We start from the raw sequence: 11914 nt of genomic DNA, 5'->3' as shown, positions 1-11914 counted from the left end.
CTTTGCCAAGCAAAGACCCCAGAGCTGTCCTACACTGTTCGTACACAAACCTAGCAGGCAACAGGAACCATCTCTGCCAGTTTTGTACAATGTTGACTTTCCTGTGTTTGTAAGCCTTACCATGGCACTGTTAGTTCCCTGTTATTTACCCATTGTGTGTATTGTGCTAGGCAGTATTACTGTGATGTTTTATTTATTAAATGGCAGCTGGAGAAGGGGAGGAATTTATCAAACACCGTTTACTGTATATTTGTGTTTTAAATCCCTGTGATCTCCACTGAAAAGCGTGTTTCTTAAACAGTATTTATCCATACATTCCAAAACCTGTCTAATAATAGCATTTGTAGACCATTTGACAAATTTCAGCATTTGAAAATATGCTAAAATCTGTCAAAGTCCAAATTCATAATATTCATTGAATTATTCACAACTTTTGGGAGGATGTCAGGCTACATGTACTGTAAAATCACAATGGATAAATAAAAAGTTACTTGCTGAAAACAGATTCATTCCATTTATTTACAGATACTATACATTACTCTAATAAGGGAAGTACATGGCAGATATTTTACATATATTATTGACAATTTCAAATGGATATGTGGTATTTTGATGAAGGCAACAGCAGCAGAACGGCTTGGGGACCCATTATACCCTTCTCTGTCCCTGTTCACCTGCGTTTAAGCAACAATCAGCATTATATTAAAAACAATGAAAACACATATCACAGTCAGTCATATCAATGTCAATTTGTTCCAAATTATTACTATACAAATACTACGGGTGTGAATTTATCCACCTGCATTTATATAGGATTATTCACTCAGACTCCAGCATACACCATCACTGACAACAAAAAATTACAAACGAAATGACTCAGGTGTATTTGTTATTCAGTCAAAAAAAACAATAATGCAAAGAAATTCAAGGGCACACAAATAAACACTGGTTAATAAAAACTAAAAAATATTACCTGACTTTCAAATTGTACAGGTTAGTCTTAAGGGCAATACTGACATATCCCATTTTTGGATTAAATTAATGAGGGGAAAAAAATGAAATTTTCCTACTAGACCATTGTCACTGAAATGATTCTGTAAATGAAATGAATTAAAATTAATTTAATGTAATTTAATGTCACTGAAATTAGTCAATATTTTATCTTATCTTTATTTAAACTAGCAAGTCAGTTAAGAACAAATTCTTATTTTCAATGACGGCCTAGGAACATACTTGAAGTAAAGGCTACACATCACCCAACCCCCAGACAGGCTTGTGTATTGTCTTTGCACTGGCACATAAAAAAAAAAGTATTTTACATGGTACACAAATGAGGGCTTTGTTCGGCCCCTGGCTGGCGTACATTCAAAGATCGGCACACATTCTCCCAGATATGAACAGAATGATCAACACACCAGAGCAAAAACCCTGGTCACCCCTGTTGTAAAATGCCAGTGTACAGCATTAGCAATGAGAAGCTTGATAGAATACTGATAAAAAGGCACATGGTCCAATCCATTCAATTCATGTTTTCAAATCCTATTGATAATGTGAATCAGAAATGCTAACGAGTAGTGGTGGTTCCCTCTGATCATAGCAATGTTAAAACTACATGGAACCAGACCGGAGTTCAAATACTTCGACCATTTACTTTAACCTGCCTGTCGTGTCAGGTGGGCGGGGGGGTTGTACTTTTGATAATTAGGTGTGATTAATGAAAATGGTTTACTCTTAAAAAAATGTTTTCAATTATTATTATTATTATTATTATTATTATTATTATTATTCCACTGGAACCTGTAGTGCCAAAACCGTAAAAGCTACCAACACCAAAAACAGCCCTTTCCCAATGCATTTCAATGGCCATAGACTAGAATGGTAAAAATTTAGCCTATAACTAGAAACACCTTTCAAACTTAAAAATGTGTAGACCAGTCTGGAATAGGTTGATTGTTTACAGCTTTTTGATAACTTTTATACTTTTAAAATGTGCATAAAAGCTCCATATGCTTGATTTGGAAGTATTTGGATTCCCCACTGCTCTTGAACCGCTAAAACTACAATACCACACCAATGTTGCCATGTACAGCGCATTCAGAAAGTATTCAGAACCCAATATTTTTTCCACATTTTGTTACGTTAGTCTTATTCTAATATGTATTAAATAAATCTACACACAATACCCACAATACCCTAGATGTACAGAAAATGTATATAAAAACACCTTACTTACGTAAGTATTCAGACCCTTTGCTATGAGACCCAACAATAAGCTCAGGTGCATCCTGTTTCCATTGATCATCCTTGAGATGTTTCTACAACTTGGAGTCCACCTGTGGTAAATTCAATTGATTGGACATGATTTGGAAAGGCACACCTGTCTATTTAAAAAGGTCTCACAGTTGACAGTGCATGTCAGAGCAAAAACCAAACCATGAGGTCAAAGGAATTGTCCCTTGAGCTCCGAGACAGGATTGTGTCGAAGCACAGATCTGGGAAAGGGTACCAAAACATTTCTGCAGAATTGAAGGTCCCCAAGAACACAGAGGCCATCATTCTTAAACGGAAGAAGTTTGGAACCACCAAGACTCTTCCTACAGCTGGCCGCCCGGCCAAACTGAGCAATCAGGGGAGAAAGGCCTTGGTCAGGGAGGTGACCCAAGAGTCACTGACAGAGCTCCAGAGTTCCCCTGTGGAGATGGGAGAACCTTCCAGAAGGACCACCCTCCACCAATCAGGCCTTTATGGTAGAGTGGCCAGACGGAAGCCACTCCTCAGCACAAGGCAAATGACAACCTGCTTGGAGTTTGCCAAAAGGCACCTAAAGGATGAAACCAAGATTGAACTCTTTGGCCTGAATGCCAAATGTGACGTCTGGAAGAAACCTGGCACAATCCCTACGGTAAAGCATGGTGGTGGCAGCATCATGCCGTGAGGATGTTTTTCAGTGGTAGGGACTGGGAGACTAGTCAGGATCGAGGGAAAGATGAACGAAGCAAAGTACAGAGAGATCCTTGATGAAGTCCTGAGCACTCTGGAGCAGGTTCTCAGACTGGGGTGAAGGTTCCAACAGGGCAAAGACCCTAAGCATATAGCAAAGACAACGCAGGAGTGGCTTCGGGACAAGTCTCTGGATGTCCTTGAGTGGCCCAGCCAGAGCCCGGACTTGAACCCGATCAAACATCTCTGGAGAGACCTGAAAATAGCTGTGCAGCGACGCTCCCCATCCAACCTGACAGAGCTTGAGAGGATCTGCAGAGAAGAATGGGAGAAATCCCAAAATACTGGTGTGCCAAGCTTGTAGAGTTTATTTTTGTATAAATTTAGAAAAAAATCCCCAAATCTGTTTTTGCTTTGTCATTATGGGGTAGTGTGTGCAGATTGGTGAGGGGGAAAAAACGAATGAATCCATTTTAGAATAAGGCTGTAACGTAACAAAATGTGGAAAAAGTCAAGGGGTCTGAATACTTACCGAAACCCCCGGGCGATTTTATTTGGCACCCCAAGCAGAATATTTTTTTAAAAATATTTCATTTGTTGAACATATAAGACTAAAATCGCTAGGAAATCAGCTAAAAGGGATTTTAATTTAGGGAATCTGTTCCCAAGTATTCCCACGCATAAATAGAGAGGCATAAGTGATTGTATCCCAATGAAATCAAGGTTTAAAATTATACTGTTTTTGTCAAATACTATATATGTTTTGGATTCTTGTGGTCAATTTGCAGTGTACAAATGATTTATAACTATGTTCCGGCCCCCCGACCATCCGCGGAAAGAAAAATAAATCTACCCAAAGCAGGGACCCTTGATCTAGTGCATGTGTAGTGTATAGTGCTGCATGGTTATAGCGTATGAGCAGCCCGAACTAGCCCCTAACCCTGAGAATCAGACACGTTTTGGCTTCTTTGGCGCCTTAGCTTTATTGTCTCAACTCAACAATAGAAAGTAGGAGGCACCGATGGGGAGATAGTGCATGTGTCCCCCTGCCCTGGGTCCACATTCCACAGACCTACTTATCTATTCTCTCCCCTATGCTAGAACTTCAGGGATTTCCTGTGTAAGGCATTGGGCAGCTCAGCCTCAGATCTGGAGTTTAACTGGGCGCGGTGCCGTCCATCGTGGCCAGCAGGTGGGAGATCTTGGCCCTCTGGGATGGAGTGATGGACTGGCTCATGTGGATGATGCAGTCCATGGTCACCTCAGGGTTGGCCTGCACAATGCTGGGATAACACACACAGTACATACATAGGATTATATGCACACAGTACTTTCAAGTGTAGAAATGTGTGTGTGTGTGTGTACCTGCGGATGTGTTTCAAGGCGTGGTCCCTCTTCAGGTACTTGATGTTCTCTCTGATGGCGGATCGTGTGCCGTCCTCTTTGGCCAAATGCTTCTCCAGCCACTCCACCACCGCTTTGTTATTGTCCCAAAGGTACGCCTGGAAATGAAGCACAGAACCTAACTCTAAAAACACGTCTACACACCATGGATTGTAATAGATTGTGTAACCGGTGGGATTCAAACCTGGGTCCCCCACGCAGTAACCCAACATCTTAAACACTGGACCCAAAAATAACTAAATGTTCCGAGGGTGACATGGGATTAAATGTTTCAGACAGGGGTACATTACAATAGGATAACCTTGCTTGTATCACATGAACAGAGCAATTATGTTGTGACATCCATACCTGGACCGTGCCCTCTGTCTCCACAAACCAGCGGCGTAGCATGGACTGGATGTGTCCGTCACTCAGCTCTGGGTTGGCCTGCAGGACCTCACACTTCACCACGCCCTCCAGCAGGAGGCGCCGCAGACGCCAGTAGAAGAAGCTCCGCACATTCTTCCAGTCCAGGATGTCCTGCATGTGACCACCAGGTTACATAGACCATAGAGTGAGGGACACTAATGCCCCATGGCAGGTGTGGAGAATGGGACCAGGCATCACATATTCATCTCCTGTCTGCCCATTGAGGTCTCATTGAACTTTATTTTGCTTTCCAGGGTTTGTTCTGGCACCTTCCATTGTTTGATTGACTATCACAACTGGGGGTTGGAACCAGTTCAGGGAACAGAACCAAAAACCGGAAAATATCGGAATCCTTCAAGGAACAGAATCAGAACGAAAGTGATCTACACTGTTCTGGAACAGAACTGTCATTTTAAAAGAATGGCAACCGGTTAATAAAGTTATTTTATGTACCAAAAAGAATGCAACAAAACACCTATGCAAAGCCCTCACGTTGTCACTCAGAAATGTATTCCACTGTCTGCCAGCCAGATGTGGCTACCTGCCCCTCCCCCTCCGAAGCATAGGCTACTGTAGTCTATCGACATTACAAACATGATTCAGAAATTAGGGAGAGAGATTTTTTAATTAAAGAATGGATTAACTTTTTCAATACTAGTTAAGGTTACTATAGTTATCACATTCCACATAGGCAGCTAGCTCTGGTCCAACGCTAAGCCAACTCTTGGAAGTTCAAGGACATTCAAAGTTCGTTCATAAAAGCCGCTCTTCTGTTGGTATAATTTTGTGTAACTAATTCAGATAATGTATGTCATAACAAGATGCCCAGAGCCTCAAGCCAAGCCTCCTCCACCATCTCTCACTCCCCACCCGCAAAATTTCAGTCGCATTTTGCTATAGTTGCATGTAAACAACTATAGCTTGCCCACTCCATAGCAAGCTGCTCTATCCGCACTGATTGGTGAAGTAATTTTATGTTGAGCTAAATGTTTAAAAAAAAATAACAGACAGGAACGATATAAACCATAACGTTTTTTGTTTTCAAACTGGTTCAGAACTTTATTTTGCTAGTTGGAACAGTGGAAAGGAATTTAAATGTGGGTTCCATTCAGAACGAAACTATTTGAATTTTTGGGGGTTCCAACCCCAATTATAACACAAAGTGTTGTTGTAAAACACAAAAGGGAGGATTTTATTTTACCGTGATGGCACCCTTCTCGTGCATTCTACCAGGGGTGTCGTGGAGGTCCACAAACTGCACTGCCACTTGGTGGTAGATGGGCAGCAGGAACTCCTCTCTGGCCCTCAGCTTGGCTTCCAGGTCCTTCCGCTGTTTGTCTGTCAGCTCCGGTGTACCTGGCCAGTCAAAAGGATTTATTAACCAATGTCTCCTCCCTGTTCATTAGGACACAGAATTAAAGAGGTTTAAAAACATTTTGCAATAAAAAGTGGAACATTTGCATTTCTTATTGGCCAAGTCCAGGAAGTCTTTCCCCGTTTCAGTCCCTGTTCATTAGGACACCGAATTAAAGATGTTTAAAAACATTTTGCAATGGAAAGCAGAAAATTAGCATTAGCATTATTAAGTCCAGGAAGTCTTGTTTCCTTTCGTTTGGTGCCTAATGAACACGACCTAGCTGTTTTCTGAATGGTTGTCGAACCCCTGTGACTCTAGCACTGGTGGAAAATGTACCCATAGTAAAAGTAAAGATACCTTCTGAGAAAATGACTCAAGTGAGTCACCCAGTAAAATACTACTTGAGTAAAAGTCTAAAAGTATTTGGTTTTAAATATATCAAAAAGTAAATCATTTCACATTCCTTATGTTAAGCAAACCAGCCGCCACGATTTGCTTGTATTTAACATTTACGAATAACCAGGGCACACTCCAACACTCAGACATAATTTCCAAATGAAAAATGTGTTTAATGAGTCCGCCAGATCAGAGGTAGTAGGGATGACCAGGGATGTTCTGTTGATAAGTGTGGGAATTTGCCAATTTTCCTGTCCTGCTAAGCATTCGAAACGTAACAAGTACTATTGGTTTCATGGAAAATGTACGGAGTAAAAAGTATATTATTTTCTAAAGGATTGTAGTGGATTAGAAGTCAAAAATATGAATAGTAAAGTACAGATACCTAAAAAAAAAAACGTAAAAACTTTCCACCACTGGACTCTAGACATGGAAAAACTTTAAAAGGTCCTGAACAGTCATTCGGAAAAGTACTTTCTCTCATGGCCATCTACCAGGACATTTAAAAAAAATATACATCTCCCGTTTAGCATGTCTCTTGTGATGCATCACAGACAGATGTGCTGACTTTACAACTGCGTCCGAGTTTTGAACGACCCCCCCCTCCCCCTTTTCCAAGTTAGCTGAAGACATAGCTAGCCAGTAACTAGCCAGACACAGATGAAAGGGGAAACATAAGTATCTTTTCCATAGATGAATAGGGTCAACTTTAAATTAGATTTGCTGATACCCTACATTCCGAATTTTGGCACCAGTAGAGTAGCTATCTAGCTATATAAACCATGCCACTCTGCAAACACATCTTCTCCAATTTTGGTTACAAGGTGGCACTTATTTAAATTAGGCAAGAGAATATCATGTTATCATCGGTGTATTAAAATGAGAGTTAATGTCACCCTATCCCCTTAATAATCCCGCCTCCTGAATCCAAGTGTTTGACATGGGGGAGGGGCCCAGTAACTTTATGATCACACTTTATCAATGTAGAAGCAACAGACACTTTTCATACTTTGATCTGGTTTCCTTCAAATATCATAACTTCACAAACACGATTGACTGTTCATTATTTTTTTACAATGCTAACTAAAAAGAAAACATGATGCCTATCGTACATATGGGTGGAACGACAGGTACTGTTGTAAGAGTTTACCAGGCTGTTTACCAAGCTGTTCAGCCAGACCGGCGTAGACCGAGTCGATCCGGCGCATGGTTTTCAACAGGTCCTTCCTGCGATACTTGATCTCCACAGTGCCCTCTGCCTCTAGCACACCACCCCTTGACAGGGAGAGGGGAGGGGGAGAGTGGTGGAGATGAGACAACAGGGAAAGGGGGATGAGAGAGAGTAGAAGAGGGAAAGGAGTAAGAGAGCAGCTCATTCACATTGACTCTGGAGAGAAGCTGCCCTGCCATGTTTTTTTTTTTTTTAAAAGGCCCACCTGCTCTCTCTGTCTGCGTAGAGCTCCATGCACAGAAGGTTGATGGTGGGATCGATCACCACCCAGGATCCCCCCCTCAGCTCAGCGTGCGGCGGGATGTAGATCAACACAGGCTGGCGGAACTCACGCAGGCCGTCCACGATATAGGCCCCATACTTCAGCACCTGGTCGTACATGTCTGAGAGAAATAAAAACGGACTTGTAGTTGTGGTAACACCAATATTTACAATGTTGTTTAGAGATTTAGAAGAAAAACGAGAAGAAAAAAATCCCCGCTGTGTTGTAGTGGGGGTTTTCCAGTCAGGACCAGACTAGGGTTCAAATACTATTTGACATTTTTCAAATGCGTTGAGCATTTGCATTAGTCTGGCTGGAGTGCCAGGTGAGCGTGACTTGCACTTGAGATGTCCTAGTAGTCCCATTGCAACAGGCAAGCTCAATCCAGCAATCCAACAATATTTGAAATGATCCCAGGTTGGCCAGTCAGTACCCTTCATTCCCCCGGAGAAGCCTCTCCAGTTGGCGAACACCATCAGAGGCAGCCGCTCACGGTTGAAGTCACGGATGGCCTGGGCCGTCTTGAAGGCAGAGTCCGGAAACCACACCTGGCCGGCCTGCTGTACCAGCTGAGTGAGTGAGTGTGAGTGAGAGTGAGAGAGACACACACAGAGGGATGTTAAACTCTGTTGCAGGTGTCGAATGAGTCTGCATTACCTTGTCAGATCATGTGTCCCCTTTTCGAAAATGAGCAAAGGCATCAAAACTTAATTCATGATGGTTGACTAACATGTCGCCTTGGCATACGGCCCAAGCAGGTCCAATACATAATCACAACATATAATGGAGGACACATAGCCACTCACTCTGGCCTCAGAATCCAAGTTTGCTGGATCGGCAGGGATAGCCACCTCAACGGTGCGTGTTTCCACAGCGATGACGCCAAGGGGAATCCCTCCTAACCTGTGGTGTTGCGTTACAAATTAGTTGGCAGTCTGCCTTCGGAACTGCTACATCTCAGTGATTCCATATCCTGCAGGTATAACGCTGAACAAGCTGTTCTAATCATCGATGAGCCTTCATAATTGTATGTAATAATTAAAATGCTATGTCTCTCTCTCCATGTATCAACTGACTCGAAATGATTGATATTTACTAAGGGTCATTATGAGATGAGTATAAGACGTAACGGGGATCAAACATGCTCATGACTAGTCTTAAAATGCATGAATGTATTGGGTAACAATTTCTTAAAAGCTGCAGGTACAATGCAGTCTTAAATTGTACCTGCAGCTTTTAAGAAATTGTTACCCATATGTCTTCTGTAATCATTTATATTGCGCGCATGTGTGTGTATACAGTACACTCACCTGGCTCTGCCCACCACTACTGTCTGGGCCCAAGACCCCATCACTTCCATGAACGAGCCATGGTCACAAAATCCACTCTGCCAGGCTCCTTTTACAGCTAAACACATCACAACAAAAATAGTCTATGACAGCAATATGGACAGTGTATCGCAAACTTTTTTATGCACTTTAAAAAGTTGGATTTGATATAATTTAATATTCAGTACACTGCACTGGGTGACATAGCCATGTCTGTCAATTCAGGGGCTGGGAGAAATAGAATCTGGGCAGAGTTAAGAGGGTTATGTATGCTGCAGAGTGTGTCTCACTGGGGTGGGGCCTCCCGGCCAGTAGCCAGCGGGGGTCATAGGGAGCCTTCGTGGGGGTGAACTCGATCTCCCTCTCCACTGGGTCCTTGGGTGGTATCACCGGCACCGGAGAGTGCTTGGTCTGAAATAAGAGTAGAACAATGTGCTGACAACTCCTATCTGGGGGTTGGTCGGTTGAGTTTGACCTCTTACAGGACATCTTCAGCCTGGTCTGAGATCTGTTTGGGCTGTCTTGCCAAATTGGCGTCTCAGATTAAAATTGCTGATCTAGGATCCGTTTTGTCCATCCGATCATAATGAATATGATTACATGGACAGAGGGGATGTGATCCTAGATCAGCGCTCCTTCTCTGAGAATCTTTATGAATATGGAGTCAGACCTGGTCTTCCTCTTTTTCATAATGTACCTTCGGCATATAGGAGAGCCACCGCAGGATAGTGAAAACGCCCTCAAAGTCATCGGGCACCGTAGTGTGCGTCACTCCGTTGTTGTGCATGATCTGGACGCCTCCCAGCTGGTTGTTGGAGGTGTACACTTCTCGACCCAGAACCTGTAACGACAACAGCTTCACTGTCAAGGGCAGTGGAAACACGTCACATATCCAGAGGATTATAGGACATTGCAGTTATAGCGATTTAAAATAGGTTTCACTACTTATGAAATATGAGACTCCTTAACCGTCACACAACTGACTGGGGTCATTTTGACACAAGTCATATTTTTGATCATAGCCCAAAAGGTGATTTATTCAATTCTTCATGACTTTTGTCAATCAACCAATCTAAATAATTGTTTAGTGTTTCTGTATCAATATGGACTTATTTTTTTATTTTTAGAAGACCTTTGGGGTAATTTTGAACCCCGGCCAAAAACACGTAATCTGACTGTAGTCATTTGATAAATAGGATTTTTTTTTGAATCTAGCTTTCTCTGGAGAAATAATTACAAGTTATCCATAGTTATTCTACGGGAAATATTTTATAAATACCAGAATTCCTATAATATCCTCCAATATTCTATACGTGCAACTTTTTATGGTGTTTGTTGCTATAACGTTTGGTTTGAAGTGACTGAGGATTTGGGCATGCTTTTAGAAGCTTCCTGCCATAGGCCCTACCACTCCCATTGTTTCACTAGAAGCGATGCTAATGGCTTTGGGGTAAGTAAATACATAAAATAAAGCCATATTTATGGTAATCGTCTCATGATCAATGGATTAAACACTGTAAATACAATTATGGATATTTACAGTGTCTTGCGAAAGTATTCGGCCCCCTTGAACTTTGCGACCTTTTGCCACATTTCAGGCTTCAAACATAAAGATATAAAACTTAATTGTTTTGTGAAGAATCAACAACAAGTGGGACACAATCATGAAGTAGAACGACATTTATTGGATATTTCAAACTTTTTTAACAAATCAAAAACTGAAAAATTGGGTGTGCAAAATTATTCAGCCCCCTTAAGTTAATACTTTGTAGCGCCACCTTTTTCCGTGATTACAGCTGTAAGTCGCTTGGGGTATGTCTCTATCAGTTTTGCACATCGAGAGACTGAAATGTTTGCCCCTTCCTCCTTGCAAAACAGCTCGAGCTCAGTGAGGTTGGATGGAGAGCATTTGTGAACAGCAGTTTTCAGTTCTTTCCACAGATTCTCGATTGGATTCAGGTCTGGACTTTGACTTGGCCATTCTAACACCTGGATATGTTTATTTTTGAACCATTCCATTGTAGATTTTGCTTTATGTTTTGGATCATTGTCTTGTTGGAAGACAAATCTCCGTCCCAGTCTCAGGTCTTTTGCAGACTCCATCAGGTTTTCTTCCAGAATGGTCCTGTATTTGGCTCCATCCATCTTCCCATCAATTTTAACCATCTTCCCTGTCCCTGCTGAAGAAAAGCAGGCCCAAACCATGATGCTGCCACCACCATGTTTGACAGTGGGGATGGTGTGTTCAAGGTGATGAGCTGTGTTGCTTTTACGCCAAACATAACGTTTTGCATTGTTGCCAAAAAGTTCAATTTTGGTTTCATCTGACCAGAGCACCTTCTTCCACATGTTTGGTGTGTCTCCCAGGTGGCTTGTGGCAAACTTTAAACAACACTTTTTATGGATACCTTTAAGAAATGGCTTTCTTCTTGCCACTCTTCCATAAAGGCCAGATTTGTGCAATATACGACTGATTGTTGTCCTATGGACAGAGTCTCCCACCTCAGCTGTAGATCTCTGCAGTTCATCCAGAGTGATCATGGGCCTCTTGGCTGCATCTCTGATCAGTCTTATCCTTGTATGAGCTG

At 42.1% G+C, this 11914-nt stretch overlaps 1 protein-coding gene across 3 annotated transcripts in view; it reads right to left on the bottom strand.

Annotated features, from left to right (window-relative positions):
• Window positions 1-495: 495 nt before the first annotated feature.
• Window positions 496-11914, bottom strand: part of LOC139389766 (acetyl-CoA carboxylase-like) — a 46065-nt gene continuing 34646 nt past the window's right edge. For 2 of the 3 annotated variants that reach the window (XM_071136706.1, XM_071136708.1), the window contains 11 exons: window positions 10024-10167; window positions 9617-9737; window positions 9309-9405; window positions 8805-8901; window positions 8432-8567; window positions 7942-8119; window positions 7656-7780; window positions 5954-6108; window positions 4693-4863; window positions 4306-4442; window positions 496-4223 (listed from right to left, as the gene is read on the bottom strand). In XM_071136706.1, the coding sequence (XP_070992807.1) occupies window positions 4097-4223; window positions 4306-4442; window positions 4693-4863; window positions 5954-6108; window positions 7656-7780; window positions 7942-8119; window positions 8432-8567; window positions 8805-8901; window positions 9309-9405; window positions 9617-9737; window positions 10024-10167 (1488 nt within the window). In that variant the 3' untranslated portion in view covers window positions 496-4096. The remainder of the gene's footprint in view (window positions 4224-4305; window positions 4443-4692; window positions 4864-5953; window positions 6109-7655; window positions 7781-7941; window positions 8120-8431; window positions 8568-8804; window positions 8902-9308; window positions 9406-9616; window positions 9738-10023; window positions 10168-11914) is intronic. The other variant, XM_071136707.1, reaches the window with a different exon arrangement.

Source organism: Oncorhynchus clarkii, chromosome 30 (assembly GCF_045791955.1).
Source record: "Oncorhynchus clarkii lewisi isolate Uvic-CL-2024 chromosome 30, UVic_Ocla_1.0, whole genome shotgun sequence".
Taxonomy (NCBI): Eukaryota; Metazoa; Chordata; class Actinopteri; order Salmoniformes; family Salmonidae; genus Oncorhynchus; species Oncorhynchus clarkii.
This window is presented reverse-complemented; position numbering and strand designations above follow the sequence as displayed.